The sequence below is a fragment of the Cupressus sempervirens genome, chromosome 10 (genome assembly GCF_028749045.1).
Source record: "Cupressus sempervirens isolate cs-2001-9-10 chromosome 10, ASM2874904v1, whole genome shotgun sequence".
Classification (NCBI taxonomy): domain Eukaryota; kingdom Viridiplantae; phylum Streptophyta; class Pinopsida; order Cupressales; family Cupressaceae; genus Cupressus; species Cupressus sempervirens.
The window spans coordinates 258,282,262-258,303,869 of record NC_143127.1 but is presented as its reverse complement, the minus strand read 5'-3'; the positions used below and the strand labels follow the sequence as shown (position 1 = coordinate 258,303,869).

Sequence of the window (21,608 nt, the reverse complement as noted above, 5' to 3'; positions counted from 1 at the left end):
CAAGATGACGGCCTCAACGACTAGTCATCGCAATTGTGAGGGTGTAAAGGTGAACCCTTGGTGTGGTCTTGTTCCAAGTCACAACAGCTTTATCCACCGCAATTGCAACAGACGCCCCTATCGTCGCAATTTGTGATAGCAAAAGTCTGACGCTCATCCGACGAGAGCCAAATCATGATGGTGGCACTTGGGCAACGGGTGGTCATCACAATTGCGATGATAGGGACAGCCTATCATTGCAATTTGGGCCCAAATATAGTAGTGCATATTATGCTTCAGCTTTAACTAAGCTCCAAATCTATCCAACTGACTAGTTCTACCTTCCACGCGTCTCTTTATCTTATCAGCTTTGTCATCAACACTAGATCCAGCAACCCCAAATTCTTTAGTAACTTCCTCATAACCATCTTTCGTACCCATATTCCTCAGTACACCAGATATAGCTCTCATGAGAAACCATATCATTCTTCATCAACTCCATCTCAAATCTGAAATCTGATCTAACCTTCCCTAAAATCTTAGGCTCCAAAGCATCACAATGATTTGCAATCACCCTAGGGTCCAATCTTCTTGGAGGCATCTTCCAAGATCTTTGAAAAACCCTCAACAAAAAATCCCTAACAATCACCAACCAAATCAAACCTTTACTCTGATACCACTTGATGCAGTGAAAGTCAGGCGTATCCCCAAAGGAGATGACATAACCCCATCAAATAATCACATATTGGAAGAATAACAACAACTCTGATATTTATATCAATTGCAACATATATTCTCATAATAGAATAATTGTATTCACATCCAACATGCTCGGTTGTAAGGCCTTCCATGTTACGGTCAAATACATAAGCAATTACAATAACAGGTATGCAAGACATCACAAGATCCAACCCTAGCTAGCCCATACCTACAATCTGGTAGAAACCCCATGAATAATCTAAACTTGTGTTCGCAAGCAACCAAGCAACCTTCTTTTTTTCCAAGTCCACACTTAAGCTACTAGCTCTGTTGAACTTCACTCCTCAGCTACTCTTGCTCAACTCCCATAAATGAGCTATTGACTCAAGACATCAAAAGACTTTGTACTTATACTAAACCAAACCACAAGTCAACCTAGCAAGTTACATTAAATAAACACTCCAATTAAATAAACACTCAAGTTACAAGTCAACTTGACATACTAAGTTAAATAAATACTTCAGGACAAGCCCCAAGTTTACAATGCATAACTAAATCATAAGGCAAAATAACATTATGCATCCTTAGCCATAGGAACATGCACCATCTAACAATCCACCTCTAAGATTGCACAAGCCAACTCCCACAGATTGAATCTTGCAGAAACAATCTCCAAAGTCTAGTAGAAAATAAGGAACGCAGTACTAGCAACCACCAAAAGAGCTCTAACACCAATACGATTGCTCCAATCATTATGCACACATAGGACAAGGTCCGCCAATATGCCTTGAACATAATGCTAACTAAATGAAACATAAGGTCCACAAAATCTAAGCCTGATGCTCCTGTAGGATCACCCACTACCCCAGGATGCTCCTACATCACATATACTATGATGTTTCTTTGTAAGTTACCATGATATTGAAAATGAAGGAACAAAAATTCATCAACCTCCTTAAAGTAGTAGCACAAAAGTGGTCGGTAAGAAAGAGGTGACACATGGATATACAAAAGTCAAAGGGAGTGTAAGTAGTGTTCCTTATGACAAAACCAAACCAATCAACAAAGTGTCTAAAGATGGTCTGGCTATTCCCTTGAGCCAATTCGTTCAACGATTGAAAAAGAAAAGGCTTTCAAAGGCAAAAATAAATAGAAAGATGTGAAACAAGCTACTAGATCATTTCATGCACTGGTCCCTGAGTTTTCACATGTTGTTGCCACATGTAGAACTTGTACCCCAGCCCTTGCCTCATGCTTTTCTTGTTTTAGAGGGTAGAGTTCATACTACTCCAACCTCCACTAGCTACATTACACCCATTGTAGGAAGACCTTCTACCAGCAAATGATAGCTATCTAAGTTATAGCCATTTATTTTCTCGATTAAGTGTTTTTTATGATATAATTTATAATATTGCTATGAAAATTCAGCTATGTAGTTTCTAAGTCAAACTAATTGACCCATGTTTCATGAGTAGTGGTTTACACAAACTCATCTCTGATGAGAATGAATAAAACACTTAGCACTCATTGGATCTAAGTAATACTCATAGAGGTGAATCATCGAGAATTCTTGAGAGGTCACCCATCCCAGTACTACTATAGCTCAAGCATGCTTAACTATAGAGTTTCCTCCATGGTTAAGCCCATTGCAACCCCATTTGCGAAACCTTGACCAAGTATTATGCCTTATGAACAATTCATTAGAAAGCCCCTTAAGCTCATCAATTGATAAGGAGATATTTTCCACAGCAAGTCAAATTATATTATTATTATTAAGATTCAACTGTGTAGTATTTGAGTCAGACTCATTGACCCATGTTTCATGAGTAGTGGTTTACAAAAATTTACACTCATAAGGCACAACACTAGGTGGAGGTTTTGTAAATGGGGTTGCAAACATAGTGGGTTTAACCATGGAGGAAACTTTGTAGTTAAGTGTGATCAAGATGGAGCAGAACTGGGATGTGTGACCTCTTGGGAAGTCTTGATGCTTCACCTCTTTGTGCATCATCTAGATCCAATGAGTGCTAAGTATTCTATCCATTGTCATGAGAGATGGGTTTGTGTAAAATACTACTCATGAAACATGGGTCAATGAGTTTGACTCAAAAACTTCATAGTTGAATCCTCATAGCAATATCATAATTTGACTTGTTGTGGAAAATTTCTCCTACTTAGATTGATGAGATTAAGGAGATTTCTAATGAATCATTCATAAGGCACAACACTTGGTGAAGGTTTTTTCAAATTGGGTTTCAAGTAGAGTGGGTTTACCATGGAGGAAACTTCGTAGCTTAGTGCACTTGAGCTTGAGTAGTACTAGGATGGGTGACCTCCCAAGAAGTCTCACCACTCCACCTCTATGAGCATCATCTCGATCTAATGAGTGTGAAGTGTTCTATACATTTTCATGAGAGATGGGTTTGTGTAAACCACTACTTATGAAACATGGACAATGAGCTTTACTCAAAAACTACACTATTAAATCTTGATAGCAATATCATTATTTGACTTTTTGTGGCAAAATGTCTCCTACTCATCAATTGACGAGCTTAAGAAGTTTTCTAATGAATGGTTCATAAGGCACAACAATTGGTGAAGGCTTTGCAAATGGGGTTGCAAGCAAAGTGGGTTTAACCATGGATAAAACTTTGAAGTTCAGTGTGCTCAAGGTGGAGTAGTACTGGGATGAGTGACTCCCAGGAAGTCCTCATACTTCACCTCTTTAAGCATCACCTAGATCTAATGAGTCCTAAGTGTTTTATTCATTGTCATGAGAGATGGGTTCGTATAAACTACTACTCATGAAACATAGGTCAATGAGTTTGACTAAAAAACTATAGAGTTGAATCCTAATAGCAATATCACAATTTGACTTGTTGTGGAAAACATCTACTTATCAATTGATGAGCTTAAGGGGCTTCAACACTTGGTAAAGGTTTTGCAAATGGGGTTGCAAGCAGAGTGGGTTAAACCATGAGCTGAAGTAGTACCAGGATGGGTGACCTCTCAAGAAGTCTTGATGCTTCACCACTATGAGCATCACCTAGAGCCAATGAGTATTAAGTGTTCTATTCATTGTCATGAGAGATGGTTTTGTGTAAATCACTACCCATGAAACATGGGTAGTGACAATTTGACTTGATGTAGAAAATATCTCCTACTTATCAATTGATGAGTTTGAAGGATTTTCTTGTGAATGGTTATCAATTGATGAGTTTGAACGATTTTCTAGTGAATGGTTCATGAGGCACAATGCTTGGTGAAGGTTTTGCATATGTGTTTGCAAATAGAGTGGGTTTAACCATGGAGAAAACTTTATAGTTAAGCGCACTCGAGCTGGAGTAGTATTGGGATAAATGACCTAGAAAATCTTGGAGCTTCACCTTTGTAAGCATCACCTAGATCCAATGAGTGGTAAGTGTTTTGTTCATTGTCATGTTAGATGGTTTTTTGTAAACCACTACTCATGAAGTGTCACAATTGAATTCTTATAGCAATATCACAAATTCGTTGTTAAAAGAGTCAACACTAAACTTTGAGATACTTTGCAAACTATGTATATTCTTAACTTATAATCAATAGAAATAAAAGAGTGCAAATTTTTTTGTCACTATTTGCTACAAACATTAAAGACTATAAATTTTTTCCTCTCATTTTTCATTGCCTAGACAAAAAATTGATAATTTTTACATGGACAATCAAAAAAATAAAACATCCTCCAAAAAAGTGAAATATTCTCATGCAAATTATGGAATTTGAAAAGTAAAGTATTTTTATCTGAATTTTTAATCATGATAAAATAAAATTTGCAAAATAGAACACAAATAAATAAGAGAATTTTATAATCATCAAATACAAGAAAATGTAATAATCATCAGCTCTACAAATTACTACAAGCAACCACTAGACATGAAAACCTGCCATAAGCAATCACATAAGAATCTACCCTATATCTTATTTGTATATGTCCAAATTATTTGTGCAAAAAAAAATTCACCACCTACTGATTGGAAATGTGAGCCTCTTACCGCCAATTATTCAAAGAAACTGAGAACAGTTTAGTGGCCTCCTGCAAATCCCCAGGACTGACTTTGGGACCTTGGAAGCTCGGACAATATAACTTGTCTTTAGCACATTCAAATAGAATGTATAAAGAGGTTCTACCACTTCACTGATTAGAGAATTGAGTCACTTCAAAGCAATTAGCTAAACATGGTACTTTTTCTCCTAGTCAGAAACAATTATCAAAATATGATTTCCTGAAACTGGATTTGGGTGCTCGCAAGCTCACACGATAAAGCCTAGCAGCTAACTAGTACAATCAGTTACATATTTAATCTTTCTTTTCATTTTCAAGGTTTAATGCGCAAACTGAAAAAAGATGTCAAGATAAACTTGTTTATCGGGATTTGCAAAACAGAAATTCAGTGGCAATTAAGCATTTGGCACAAATAAGGGCATACATATTTACAGGGGACCTGAGTATCAACTTGTAAAAATAAATTGCATGGAATAGTGTAGCATCACTTCCAATGTGGCTGAATAGAACTTAACCTTACAGGTTCCTGAATTTAAATAATTTTTAAAACTGCGTACCATAACCATAGCACAATGCACTAAAGAGACCAGCATTTTGATTTTTTAACTTACCAAAACAAAAAGCGTTCTATTTTTTAAAAAGTGGTTGTAACAATTAATTGCTTCAAGGAAAAACTGCCAGTAACAATCAGCTTTCCAAAGAAGAGCCTACAACAGTGAAATCACCCATAACAGTGAAAAACTGACTAAAAATCTTAAGCCTTTATATTCTAATACTCAGAAACAACATTCAATTCAACTTCCTGGTGTTTATGCGAAATACCAAAATGATATCTTCGCCCTTCATCTTGGTAAACATTATTAACTAAGCACGGAGATCAACCATCGATCAACCTACTAATCCTTCTCCCAGCCATCTAAATCAGAATCCTCATTTTGAAACATATGCAATACTACTTCACAAGAATCATCAATTTTTGGAGGCTTACAAGTCATGCTGGGCCTGATTATGTACACAATTTGTAATTACTTTCCCCATGGATTTTTTGAAGCAATAATGGGTTGTTGTTTAACGGCCACACTGAATTGAGTACTTATTTAACTGACCAATCCTCACCTCATGAATCCTCAATCCTTGCAGATTCCCGTACCTTCATAGTCCATGCATTTTCTTTCTCTACAATCCCCACTTCTTTAGCTCCCCAAGCACTGGAGCTGGGCAATCCACCATTTTGGGGGACTAAAGCAACACCCCTATAAGCAGATGCATGTTCAACACGTCTCATGGCCGTCGCAGCCCTTGCCACATCTGTAAATATGGCTAACGCATTCTTCTCATTCAGCCATACAAGTTCACACTCCCCACCGAATCTCAGAGTCAGTGAGCTTACTCTCACATCTGTTTCTTTTGGTAAATCAAATAAGGCAAGTACAAGCCTTGGATCCATGTCTATTAATGAATTGAAAGCCGGAGGTTGTACCTGCCCCGTGGCTTGTAATTGACTTTTAGGTAGTAGACTGCGTGCTGGGGCTCTGGACTTTTGTGTGGCTTGTACAATAAGAAGTCGTCTGGGTTCCCATCCAGCACTAAATACAGATAGACTCCACCTTTCTGCAAGTTGTCTCAATAAGTCCCTTTTCTCCTTTGGCACGGCATTGAAAATGTGGACACGAACACTACTGGTGCTTGTTTTTGTCCTTCCCAAAACTAAATACTTAAACCTATCCTCAACGGCAGAGACCCATTGTGGCTCTCTCCGAATCAACTCAGCAAGCTTTTCTGAAATTGCTCCATTTGGTTTAGTGTCAGAAGCGTTTACAAGGGTTTTCTTTCTCTCCAACTTTGCACATTCATCATCACATGCAAGCTTTCTCTGGCCCAGTGGAACCCTAGACAAATGTGATTCTGTGGGCTGAAGGGGAGTAGGCAATTTGTGACAAATAGAAGCTTCAAAGACCGGATCAGCTCTGGTATAGTTACCTCCAGCATCACAAGGAACCAGTGCATTCAATCGACCACATGAGCAAGTAATTTTCACTGGAAATGTGCATCTTGTATCAGGACAAGGGTTAGATGGGTGACAAGGAGAAATACACGTATGCTTGCAATCTCTGCGAGAAGCTCCACAAATTTGCCCACATGAAAAATTGGGTTTAGATGATGAACTTTCCATGGAAACTGTGTCGCAAGGTGGCATATGGCATGTCCTAGCACAAGCGTGCAATCCACATTGCCTTGTTTTCCCACAAGGCTTATTGCACCTTATTTCTCTTGAACCACATAGAACATTTCTAAGGATTACATGATTCCCCACACAGCCTTTTGCAACGGTCACCGTGCAAGGAGGGCAGTCTCCAAGATGGCAGTTATGAGTTGCAGGGTGTCCACAGGACTGAGGAATGGAGCAAGGAAATGTGCATGAAGGAATAGGTGTTCCACATGGTAATGGAGGAGGAATTGATGTGTTTCCACATGCGCAAGAGAGATCGGTGAAAATAGTCTCAAGACACGGAGGGCAGTATCCACTATGGCAAAGCTCTTGGCAAAAATGTTGACCACACCTCATCTTTTTCCCACAAGGCATAAGACATAAATGAGGATCCCAATCCCCTGTTTGAGTATCAGCCCGCCATGGATGAGACTTTGGACAGCATCTATCATTGCATCTATGTCTACCACAGTTTTTCTTCTGTCCACAAACCTTTTCACACAAGATTTCTTTGCTGTCCTCTGTGGATGATGTTGTTTTCCAACAACTAACTTTTATGGAAGAAGATCCGCATCTGCATTTCTGATCTACGGAAACCAAACAAGGAGGGCAGATACCTAGGTGACAAGAATTCATGCATCTATGTTTACCACAAGGAAGAAGCTTTTCACATACCTCTTTGCAGGTTGCCACAGGATCCATGCAACTGTTCCTTTGATTTAGGGTTTGCGTTTTCCCACACGGACATGTTTTTAACTTCTCAGGTAACAAATCACATTCTCTGCATTCTCCAGGATGACATCCCGAGCCGCAATTGTGATTTTTACAGGAGAGCGTCTTCATACAAAGGTTCTCGCATTCATACACACCACTCTTCCAGTCTACTTCACCATGGAGCTCCAGGTCCCCACAAAGCATCTTCTTCTCTTCTTTCCCACAAAAGCACACTGTATTTATTGAAATAGCGCATGAATCACAAGGACCCTCATGGCAGATTTTATCACAGAAATGTCTACAACACCTAAGAAGCTTCTCACATACTTGTCCGCATGATTCACCTGATTTCTGGTCAGAGCATCTCCTTGTAATTGTTTTTTTGCCGCATGGGCATGGCTCGGGTGCGGCCATTGCCGTGCAAGGAGGGCAAGGACCTGGATGACATTGGAGTGTACAGCTATGAGGGCAACGAGACATTTTCTTCCCTCTATCAAGTGGCTTTCCACATGGCTCTCCACATGAGTGTGGAGTGAGATAGAAATCTATAGAAGGGTTCTGTATTTTACCACAGAAACAATAGTACTGAAGATCGTCTGGTCTTAAAAGTTGTACCGACTGACAACCAGGGCATCTCCAGTTCGAACTCTGGCCCTGTCCAGCAGACGAATCTGTAGAATTTGGAGCTCTTGCCCACTTCCCGATGCAATGTAGGTGAAAGAGTGCATAGCAACTATCACAAGACCATATTGATGCTGATCTTCCCACCATCTCATAGCAAATCATGCATTCGACCTTACTTGTATGAAGCTTCTGTTCAATCTCCTGCACAAGATTTGGCACATCTGGTCTCTCCAGATGAACAGCATTCTCACTTTCCTGGTTCAATTGCGGCCAAGCATAAAACACTGACAATGGAGCATAATATCCCCAATCCTGGCTGCTACTTGCGCTCATATCTCCATAATATTCCATTTCTGATCTCTTCTGAATGTATTAAGAGGAACCCTTTCAGTCATTCAAGGGGACTCTTAAATCATTACCTGGAGAATACAATCCAAGCATAGAAACCCCATTATATTTATCATGATAGCTTCTCAAATTGCAAACTGGTCCTCAGTCCGACCCGATAGGACACATTGTAGCCCCCAAATAATGGGGTACCCTAACTGCTTTCGATGTTCTTTAACCCCGGAAATAGGTACTTGGATATATCACCTATTTTCCCGAAGAAAGCGAATGTGGAATCAGTAGCTTGCGGGCCAATCTAACTAATCACTGACCTAGTCCAATTCAGGTTCAGTCGTCTCCAAATTCTCAAGAAAGAAAATGAGAGAGGGAATTTGCTTCCTAACGATAAGACGAATGCATTCCAACGGTCTTGATGAGCAATCGAAACGCCTCAACAATTTGCGCTGTTTTCATCCTATTACGAAACTTGTGCCGGTGGGGTGGTTACACTGCGAGTGGGCGTTTATTGGTTCGGCCGATCCATAGGGGAAAATAAATCAACTTTTTATCCTATATTTGCATTGAAAATTGTGCATGGGAACAATAAACACTATTTCTAATGTTTGCTCGGTGTTAAAAAGATTTTTTAAATCTAAATTCTTAGTGGGTTGGTATAATTTCTAAAATTGAATGAAAAGAGATAGGCTACTAAAAAACCAAGGTAGAAACCAATAGCAAAGGAAGATATGAGGGTTTGAGGTAGGGGATGAAAATTATATCGTCAATGTGTCACGACTCGTTTCCTTGTGTTGAATAAAATGGATATTTTTATTTTTATGCCACTTTTAATTGTTGTTATGATCATTTACTTTTATTAGAATGAAGTTAATTCGATTAACTATTTTAAACCGATTGTGAGGAATGTGAAAGGGGAGATCAAACCGTTAGCAAAACTGATAACTAATTTTGATGATGGGCCTGTGTAGTAAAAATGACATTAAATTCAAGTTAATGATTTTAGTTGGGAAAAATCCATTTTTTTTAAAAAGCACTTCGAGGGGGTAGTAACCTTAGGCATAAGTGTGAGGAGTGCCTACCAAAAAGTTGCGGATTGGAGAGGATGAGTGTGGGGGAAGGCAATGCAAATTCAACAAAGGCATTCAACTTGGTTGTTAAAGCCCATTAATATGATTGTTGCGCCCCAACCTTGAAGACACTGATGCGTAGCCATTTATACATACTTCTTCAAGGTTGTCCAAGTTTTATATCATTTAGTTTAAAGCAGTGGAAGAATGCAGAGTCACATACGTTTTATAGCTAGTGCTTTAGGAAACGCCACATCCCTGCTTTTCTATATAGTTCCAATGTAAGTGAAGAACATTATTTTTTTTAATTTTAACTATAAATTGTATTTGAATTTGAAGATTGTCTATATTATTATGCATAATTATTGGGGGAATTTAAAAAGTACATTCCAAAAATGGGATTGTGTAAGCAAGGGTTTCGAGAGGCAGTGGAGTTAGAGAGGAGGAAATTGATTCCCTTGCGCCTCCCCTGTTTGGGAGCCTTTTGCTCCTGTTGTGGTTCCTTACCTGCTTACTTGCTATTTTTTTTAATGGTTGTGTTGAATGTATCGATGTTTTCTCCTCCTCCTACTCGTACATATGGTGCAATGGTTTTCCCTACAAACATATTTTCCTCTATGGCTTAGTTAAATGCTACTCTGTTTGGGGTTTGTCCCTATTTACCTCATGTATCGGGCTCCTCTATTGTTGTTGTATTAGTGTTGAACAATCTCCACTAGTTTAGTTTTGGCTCTAATTATAGGCTTCTCACCAAGGTCCCTACCCTTGCTCCTGCCATCGAGGCAGAGTTCAACATAGTTTTGTTGGGGATGATTTAGTTCAAATGGTTTTCTAAGGCCATTTTGGTTGGTTGGCCTTGGAGGTTAGCTTGTATTATTGATGTTTTCTGTCATATGACCTCCATCTTTGTGAGACTTTTGCCTTGGATCTAATGATAAATTTTTATTTTTTCCCTTACTTTTATAGAAATATCAACCACTTGCATAGAAAGAAACACATGGGGAATTCCTCGTGAATAATTTCCACCTCAATGTTTAGGCAAGACTGACAAATCGATATGTTACATGAGGAATTTGGTATTTTTTTGAATGAGAATCTATTCTAGTAAATATGACACTTTGTGTATTGTAGTCTTTGAAGAAGAGCACTGAAATTATTAGAGAGATTGTTGTAAATAGTCTATACAGAGCATTCTTTAAATGTTGTTCATTTTATATTCTGTCTGAGTCTTTCTCAAAGAAAGTGAAATTTTCAGTTTATATGCCTAACAAGTATTGATCTAGAAGCTTTTTTTTAAGTGAGTATAGATCATGTAAACCTTCAACTTTAAATCACATATAGGATAAGGTGGTGGGACCTTTCAAATCCAATGAAAGATCGTAGAAAACCAATTACAAAAGAAAATAAATTAATAAAACCATCTACTACCTCATTGAAAACTCTATTATAGAGTAAAGTGATGGAAAAGATGGATAATTGCTTGGAAACTCAAATACCTAAAGCCTCCCATAATATTTTCTTGAGTTCATGGGCAATATATGTTAAGATTTACTATCATTGGAATTAGTGATAAATGTTTTATGGACATGACTATCCTGAATTAAATAATTATACCAGGAAATCATAAAGAATTATCAGTAATTGTGCTTTTGATTTTTATTCTTGGAATGAATGTTATGGATATTTGTCAGTTAAGGATGTGAGGCCTCGCCCTGACCCATCCTAGCATCGATGATACATTATTATTTTTGATATTCATGACTCGATATGTCATAACATTATTTGATGCATTGAACATTATTATGCTATTTATGATGTGTGATGCTTTACTTTCAGATATTTGATTTCGTCATTTAATGCCTTATGAACATGTACGATGATGAGGTAAATGAATGCAAAACTAACATTTTGATTATGCAATTTTAACAGTAAAAAATATGAGTAGAATTAGATAAATAATTGATTATTAGAAAAATGGACGTTTTAATTTATATGATTTTTCTTATACGTAAATTACATAATGCATGTGATTTCTTGAACCTATTGATGTGTGCAATGAGTGTGCAGGATATGTAGTTAGGAAACCTAATGAAAAGACGGAACTAAAACCCCTTGTTAATTTGTGCTATCCTTGCATTGTCTTCTTTGAAGGTTGTTAATTGGTCTTAAAATTTTCCTAGCTTATGTTTGGTTCATATTAAGTCTTTAAGGCTCAAAACATTAAATTTAAGTGCCCTAGGGGTAAGGGTATGGGTGGGGAGTACTTTCCACCCCCTTAGCCTCTTTGTTTGACTTTTAGGGTCACCCAAAAACCCTATTTTTGGTTGATTGCGAAAATTGATTGACCTCTACTTGAGTTGTACTCAAAACTCCATCTTGAGTTACTTGAAGTCTAATTGAGTTAGGGATCATACTTAGAGGCATTTTGGAGTAGTTTTGGGGTTGTTACCCAATCTCTAGTTTTGAAGAAAAGTTTGAAGATTGAAGGAAGAAAAGGAAAAGCTCTTCTCAACCCACCATTTTTGCCATAACTCTTTTGGTGAAGGTAGGAGTTCTTCACTCCTTTGAATTGTTTCTTCATGTGTTCATGCTTGAATCTTGCTTGAATCATGCATAAGTTGTTGTGTTGTTCTTTGTTTTGCTTGCTTGTGTGTTGGGATTGATTTGGAGGGATCTTAACTTGTTCTTGATGTTCTTCTTATACTTATTTTGATGTTTTGTTTTGAGGGGATTTCATGGGGATTGTTTTGGCATTACTCACCCTTGGATAAGGAAGAAGTGGCCATGTATGGGGGAAGGGCCTTAGTTGGACCTCAATGGTGTAGAGTCTCCTCTCATGGTGAGAGGAGGGAAAGAGGGTAGGGTGTATGGGCCCCTACTTGTCATCACATACCTTCTTGATATTGTGAATTCTTGATATGAAAAGGAATGAAAATCCTTGTGGTAATAGCCTCGAAAGGGCCCTGTTGAAGAACGGAAGTTCTTGAAGTTTTAGCCTTGAAAGGGCTATATTATGGCATGGTGTTTGATGTCTCCCATTGAGAAAATCCACCTCCCCCCTAGTCAAGTTCTATGCTTGGACCTATTGTGTAAAAACAGGTTGGGAATGCATGCTTGAATTGTTCATCTTGTATGTTGTTTTACCTCCATGTTAGTTCTTGTCTCCCCATGGTTTCCTTGATGCATTGAAGACATTGGAAAAGATCTATTGAGAAAGCCCTAGAAGAGAATTCAATTGAATTGTAACATTATGTAAAATTATATTTTAAATTTTGATGTATTGGCAAAGACATCAGATTTTCTTACTTATTCTTGAGCCTTGAACGAGGATAAATAATAGAGAGAGAAAAGAAAAAGATTGTGGAAACCTTCTTGCATCGCTCTTATGTGATTTCAGATTTTGCATATGTATGTGAAGATAGAGTAATAGATAGTGTCTTGAATTATGGATTCTCAAGTTTTTGATTATGTTAAGGAAATGTAATTTGATATGTTGAAGTTCCCAATTTGATGGTTTATGTATTAAGAGGAAATGAAAGTCCTACATTGTGATCACAAAGCTATCCCTCTCCTTGTTAAATTTCATAATTGTCACAATCAAATTTGATTAAGAAATTATGCAACTCCTTGAACTCCAATTATAAAAGGAATATAGACCTTGTTATATGATGACTGATAAAACACAAATTATAGGAGAGAAAGAAACTATAACCTTTCTCACATCCATGTATTAGCATGCTTAAAAGGGGGAATCAATGTTTAGTTCTAGGTTAAAAATAACTCCTTGTATTAATATGTATATAGTTGTCATGCCCAAACTACGAGGCAAAAACACACATTTTTTTTTTAAATTAATAAATTGAATGCTCTAAGTTTGATAAGTTTGCGTTCAAAATTAAAGTAGAGGTTCTCTATGTTTCATCTTAAGTTTATAAACTTGTGGAGGAATACATCGTTAAGATCTTGATGATTTCGTTATTAGATTGATATCGATCATTAGTTACATTATTACACTAATTTCTCAACAAGATATGAAAATTATTTAAATAACAATTTAAATGAATTCGGGTGTAAAATTAATTGAAATATCTAATCAAATAAAATCTACATTTTAACTTATTTTAAATAGCTCGTTCACCTTTAAAAATAAAACTACTTAATACTCAAGAATAATTAAATTTTACTATCAATCTAAGACTAACTTAGAACTTTATTAATTTAACTATCATCACAAAAACTTACACAATTCTAACTTAATTAAATTTAAAACTAACCTTAATAACTACTTCTAAAACATGCTAATAAACTAATACTACAAAAAAAAATATTAAAATTTAAACAAATAACTTTACACAAATAACATTATTAATAACTAACTTTATTACTTAAAATACTAGCTCCCCTAAATTTAAAACTAAAACTCAATTCTAACATCACTAACTACCAATAATTTTTTTAAACATACTAATACTTATAAAGAATTTTATTAAATCACTAATCAAATTAAAACTTAACAGATTTACATTTAACTATGTAACCATTTAATTACTAAACATTAATTTTAGCTAAATAATAAAAAACTTTATTTAAAAATTACTTACCAATCTAACCTTACTAATACTAACTAAAAAACAATAAACAAAACCTAAACTAACCTATACTAACACCTAACACCTACCACCTAACACCTAACCTATACTAACCTATACTAACCCCCTACACTCCCCACATGTCAAATTGACCCCCCAAAACCCCATGTCATTTCTAACCCCCTATACTTCCACTCCCGCACGTTTCTCGAAGGGCAAATGTGCTTCCCAAGTGCTACATTTGGGAACAACGCTCTGCCCAAGAAAACCTTCGCAGGCCTGTCCCAAAAAGGTGGTGACCAAGGGGTTTAGGGTGGGGAGAAAAGAAAATAAAATATGTTTGCAAACTTGTTTTTTAAACAAAACAACTTTATTGCTTTCCCATTCATGTGAGCGCCCAAGTTGGAGAGAAGGGATGGGATGGGGGACAGGTGACGTCATCTTTCATGATGACAGTTTGACATTGTTAAAAAACTTTTTTAATAAAACCTTTTTAAAAAGCATTCCAAGACTGACGCTCACTATGGAGGAGTTAAGGCCAAAAGCTTATTAGGTAAGTCTTGGATATTTTTGATGGTATGTTATATAGTCATTAACTTATGCAATTTTCTCCATTATTATAAACATATATCCATGTTTCTCTTATTATTTTGTTTTGTTTCTAATTTTAAATATAATTTATTTTTTCAATAAAGCAAAAGGATATTTAGGGAATCTTTTAGATTCTCTATCACCAAAGGGAGAATGAATTTATCTCCCACACAAAAACCAAAGAGTTTTTACTCTCTTGAGGCATTTTTTTTGGCTTTATTTTCAGTATAAATTTACAAAGCAATGTATTTTTTTTCAAGGTGTATACTTTTGAATGGATTTAAAACATAGATTCAATAGTTTGTGTCACATTAATACCAGATTCATTTGATCTACTAAACAAACTTGAATTGAAATATATCAACCATATCCATTTTTCTTTCCTTAACATAATTTTCATTTTTAACATATAAGGAAAATTGAAAATTTTGCTTAACTCAACCATCATCATTTCATCCTTTTTTTTTTATGTGCATCCATATAATTGAAAATTACGATTAAATCTCATGATAAGCAATCTTACTCAATCACCATTTTATTGGCAAGACTGATTCAAAGGCTCAGCCGAGAAAGAACCAGGAAGAAAACCCGATGTCGTTGCCATTACAACAAGGTTTTGAAATACAAATTACATAGGATTCCAATCCCAAAATTACAACAATTTAATTGAATTTTCTTCTTGACCCTCATCAAGGGTTCCATATCAATTTCTGCAACACTTTTCTAAGAACCGCGGAGGGAACAGAATCTGATCAGGTGGCAACAAGCATGACCAAGGGACAAATCAAACATGCATATTCATACAAGGTTTTCACAATAGGATTCACAATGAATCAAAACTAGGGAAAGGTGGATATTTCCCACAAGAGATGTCAGACACAACACCAAACTAAGTGCCCAATCGAGGCTATAAATGAAGAACTTTCGTTCTTTCATTCTTACATGCCAAAACTCATACGTGGTTTGTGCTGACATGTAGGGGCCCATAACACCCTACCCTCTCTCCCTCTTCTCGTCCTGAGAAGAGACTCTACATTGTTGGAGTCCAACTAAAAGGACCTTTCCCAAAATTGGTCACTTCTGCCCTATCCAAGGGTGAGTAATACCAAAACACCCATACAAGAAAACTTCAAAATTCAAACATAAACAAGAAGAAAAGCATTCAAGAACATGGTTTTCAATCCTTCCCAACATACCCAACATACATACAAGCATCCAAACAACAACAAGTAGCATAAGCATGAAATAAGCATGAAAATCTGAACAAGGGAGATGAAGAACTCCTACCTTCACAAAGAGGTAATGGAAAATGAACAAATTTGAGTAGAGCTTTTCCCTTCCTTCCTTCACTCTTCCAAGACTCCTCTCTAAAAGTAGAGATTGGGTAACAACCAAAACTACTCCACAAAGGGCCCCTAAATAAGTCTCAAACTCAACCACCAAAAAGGGCAATAACTTCTCCCACCCACCTACAAATATAGAATTTCCTAACTCAACCCATACTATGGTTAACCACTTAGTGGAGGTGAGGTGATGCAACTCATGGTAGCCATTGTCGATTTTCGCACAAAGGCAAAAATAGACTTTTTGAGTGACCTCAAAAGTCAATAAAAGGGGCTTAGGGGTTGGAAAATGCCCCCAACCCATACCCATACCTTATGGGTATAAATATTTCATGTTTTAAAGCCTTAGGAATAGGTTTGGAACCAAACAAAAGGTAGGAAATAATTAGGACCATCTAACAACTCTAAAAATGCAGATTAAGCACTAATCTAGATTAAGAGTGACTAAACTCGATTAAGAACCAAATTAGCAGAAAGACACTACTTAAACTGACTTAGGTACAAAGGTTACACAGCTAACCCTAACTAGCATGCTAAAGAACATATGCAAATTCACGAGTGTCAAGTGACACTAAAAGAACATAGTTACGAACATTAACATTTACTGATCATAGAAAGACACATTCATACAACTCACAATAAAATACTTGAATTACGAACAACAAGGTTTCCACAATTAGCACATAGGGATCAGTTCTGTTCCTCTATCGGGTTTCTCGGCTAAAATATCCTACACACTCATTGCACACATCAGTAGTCCCATAAAATCACATGCACATATGTATATACGTATCAGGAAATCACATAAATTGAAACATACATCTTAAAATCAATCAGGGTTTCTTTCATCCTACTTATATCCTTAATCATAAAAATTCCATAATCAATGTGTTAATCTTGCATTTACTTATTTCATCAACATGCATGTTCATAAAGTATTAAATGATGAACTCAAATATCTGAAAGTAAACATCACACAACATGAAATAATATAATATGTTCAAAGCATCAAATAATGTCTCGACATCTCAAGTCGTAAGTATCAAAATAATAGTAAGGTATCAACTATGCTATGAAGGGTCGGGGTGAGGCCTCACAATAGTAAAGAAAAATATGCTAACACTTAGTCAAAAATTGGCTTCATAAAAAAAAGTGCATCTCCAGGAGTGAAAAACCTCTCAGGAAAATGTATGGGGAAAATTTTAATTCCCCCCTAAGTCACAGAGAATATTCTCTGAATTATTATTTGTGTTGCAGCTAAAATTCATTATTATGTCTTTTAAAAAGAATATAAATCATTTACATTTGAAATTAAAATAATTAAATACATGTCTTGTCGACATTCCTCAACCATAAAACTTTTGCATTAAATCCCTAGAGGCTAGGAGGCAAGGCACTAGCCTAGGACTTTATGTCCATTTTAATTTTTAAATCAATTTTTTTTTAAAGTTCACCCACTAAAATTATTTACCCTTCTCTTACCCTTGCTTCTACCTTCCCATTTATGGGCTAGGCGTGGGCAAATTTCCAATACCCCTGCAGCAAGTACGAAGGTCAATCAGGGAGGACAAGAGAGGGATTGTTTAAATTATTAAACAAGTTAATATATGCCTTGCCCCCCACATATTCCTATCTCCCATGTGCTTGGGAAGGCATGACCACCACTCACGCAAGGGGCAGAAGGGACCTGTTGTGCGCAATACCTTGGGCAGTGCCTTGATCATTGGGAAGTGGGGGCACGTACGTGGCTAGGCCCACTTGGCTTAGGTGTAGGGTGTGTGTGTGGGGGGGTTCTAGGTCAGTGGTGTAGTTTTTTAAGTTATTTGTTTGTTTAGTGGTTAGTATGTTATGTTGTGTCGTTAGTAGTAATTAGTATGTAGTTTAGGTTAATTTAATATATGTTTAGTTAGTATGTAATTGATTGTTTAGTTAGTTTGTGATATTATTAAGTTAGTTAGTTAGTTAGTTAGTGAAGTTAGTTGTCTTTCTTTAGTTTATGTAATTCATTTAAGATAGTATGTTGTTAATGTATGCTATTTAGTTGAGTTAGTTTTAGTTATGTTATTAAGATAAGCTAGTCTGAAATTAGTGAGTTAAATTGTATGTTAGTTAAGATTTGTTTAGTAATGTGCCCTACTAGTTAGTTTAAATTTATTAGTAATGTAATTATTTATTTCCATGTATTAGTATATGTTACTCTATAATTTTTTGAATTATTTAATCGTTTTTAGTTAGGGATAATAGAGATCAAGTTGGTGTTGTTGATTCTATCATTCGGTAAATGTTTTAATTGGTATTAGTTATTTTAGGTTATTAGAATGTTTAATTAGTGTTGTAAGTTAGTCATTTCTTTATTATTTGTAAGGCTATTTCTTAAATTTAAGTAGATATTTTATGTCATTAATCAGTTTTCTATAATGGTGAGATAGTTAGTTTAACTTTAATGTTGGCATTATTAATGTGGAGTTGAATTCATACTAATTTTAAATAAATTATAGATTAGTTTTAGTTTATATAGTTAAGATTGTAATTTAGTAATTGTTTTATCAAATTTTGGTAATAGTATTTTAAATTTTAGTTAATTATATGTTTCTTATTGGCAACTATAGTTGGTTTTAATTAAACATAGTTGTTGCATAGTGTTAGCTCCTAATTAAGGGACCTTTAATATAAGTTAATATTAGAAATTATTTTTTTAGTATTAATTAGGAAATTAATTGACTTATAATTGCTTTAATGATTGAATAATTCAATGTGAGAGTCAAATTTAATATTGGATAGAAATTTGAAGAGTTAGTTTCCATTACGAGCATGTATGTTGTTTAAATTAAGTTAGCTGAATTATTTGATTCATTTAAAGAATTAATTTAGAATCATCATGTCTTCAATTGGTACAGATTTCAAATTGAGATAGTCTATTGGAGTAAACTTTAAATGTTGAGTATAAACTAGACTTAATTATTAAAAAAAAAAAAAAAAAATTGTGTGTGTTTGGCCCTAGATTTTGGGCATGACAAAGGATAATTCAAATAGTGGGTATGGTGTTACATTACAATAAATAAATGATTTCCCAATAATAATATATTTTGGTTGGTGAATATAACTTTGGGCATATTATGTTGATGAACAATGAATGTTTATGATTATCTACTAGGTTAATGCTTGAGTGAAGCATGCATTTTTACTTGGAACAATGATGTTCAAAATGGATGAAAGTCCACTGAGATTTAGGAATTAGAAATATGCTTATGCCTGATAATCAGAAAAGAATGATATGTCCTTGTTATTTATTACTCAAGAATATTATGAGAAGCATAAGAAATTATGATGACATGTCCTTGTTATTTACAATTTTTAATAGTATGTAAGAACTAATGCCATACTTAATAGCATAGATTAAATGTATGCAGTAAGTGTTTACATTTTTTTTGAAAGCATGTTTAATTGTATGCCTATATGTTGGTAGTGCATAGTGGAAATACGAATCTAACAGAAAATAGATTTGTACATTTTGATTAAGGAATGTTGATGATTTTCTCTCATACACTAATTTGGTTATCCATGTTGTTAGTGAATGGAGTTTAGACTATGATTTTATTTAATCTCACATTCCATTACTACTCTTAGTTTTACCTGGTTAGACTTCCTTGTTGCCGAGTTGGGTATCTTTCATGTCAAGAAAGATTTTGGGGAAGCTTAACAGCTTCGTGGTAGGGTGGTAAAGCACTCCTACAATATTCTCGACCTTGTGTTCTTAGACAAGTTTTGGAGCTCATTTCAACTTGGTCATCATAGTTAGACCATTTGGTATTTAGTATCTCGTATCAGTAATCTGGTAACAAAATTATGGTTTATTTTATATTTGTGCATATATGTATATGTTTCATTTTTCTTAAAGTTAATGATAGTTAATCAACTAATTTTGACAGGTCAATATTCAAAAGACTTTGACTCTCATTGAATTTTCCACATCTTATGGAGATTGTTGATGTGGCATTGGTTTTGTAGGGGTTGTCTTTACACAATGTTTTGTTTTGGGAGTTGAAATGATTGTCAAAGTGTTGTGAAGCAGTCAAGGGGTTCTTGGTCTACTCATGAAGTTGAAAGGATCTCAAAGAGGCCACCAGGATCAAGTCTTGCTGAGTGCAAGACCTTCAACATCTAAAGGGATGAGGTCGAGATCGTGCTACAGCTGAATTTGGCAAGGAATGGATAACCCTTAGCCCTTGGTTATTAACTAAAGAGGCTAGGCAAAAAATGCTAAACCTCTATCCAAAAAAAGGGTGTAATGGTGGGATGAGACACAATTGTTAGCTTGGAGTTAAACTTGACTAGTCTACTTCTTGTTCTCTGCATATAATGAAATTGATATGTCATATATATTCAAGCTAAGTAGTTGGTTTGATGGAAGTGCATAAGAGTTGAGTGCTTGACATGTATGCATATGGTCTAAGCATTCACCACTGTAATTGCTCCTTGCAAGAACAATTTCCTTGGTGTTGTGTGTTTTACCTTTTCTCAAAAATGGAAAACTTTGAATTCTTGATTCTAGATTCCTATATGTTCATTATAACAATTGTTTGGTCAGTATAAGTTGATTTTATAGTTTTCAAACATTAAAAATGAGAGCTCAAGTGGGAGTCCAATGGAAACAACATTCTTATAGGAAAAGATTGAAGAAATTATCCTTCATCTTGAAAATAATTCTCCTCGGGAGAAAATATATGGTCATAAGAAAAGACTTGTGTGAGAGCATTAATGTTGTCAAATTGGTGCTACAAAAGTTGACTAATAGATAAGAGGCCCTAATATTTATTCTTTATGTTCATACTCTCATTCACCATATACCAACACCCAATAAGTGCTTCAATCATTCATTAACTACCTTGTTAATGAATTTCCTTTTTTTCCTTCTATAAATTGGTCATTTATGGAATTGCAATTAGTGTAATTATTGTGTAACAAGTAAGTGTGATATTGTAGTTGCTTATCTAAGGTGCAGAAACGAGGAGCTCAATACTTGCATGCAAAAACATTTGCATATTAGTGTAGACATCTAAAAATATCCCTTAAACACTTATTATTAATAAAATAAAATTTAATTATCGTCCTCAAGGTAAGTGCACCAAGATGATGTGCAAAAAGGGGGTATAAGTGGACACCTTTTTATGAAATTAGGTAAACCTGATCTTGGAAGAGTCATTGAAGGTCATTACTCAAAAAAAGAAAGTGTATAAAGCACAAAATTTTAGTACTCCAAATTTAGTTTCTAAACTACTAAGGTTTTAAAAATATGGATAAGATTAAGAAGGTCAAACCCCGTGCGCACAGAAAAAATTTCATGTTTTTTGTTGAAAAACATAACATAGTTGTTATCATGCACTCCACAATTCATATAATTAAATT

At 35.5% G+C, this 21,608-nt stretch overlaps 1 protein-coding gene across 1 annotated transcript; it reads right to left on the bottom strand.

The window, feature by feature from the left end:
* Positions 1-5,312: 5,312 nt before the first annotated feature.
* On the bottom strand, positions 5,313-9,050 carry LOC149533619 (NF-X1-type zinc finger protein NFXL1-like). Its single transcript, XM_089804930.1, has one exon. The coding sequence runs from the start codon at positions 8,616-8,618 to the stop codon at positions 5,838-5,840; it is 2,781 nt and encodes a 926-aa protein (XP_089661056.1). The 5' UTR covers positions 8,619-9,050; the 3' UTR covers positions 5,313-5,837.
* Positions 9,051-21,608: the final 12,558 nt, after the last annotated feature.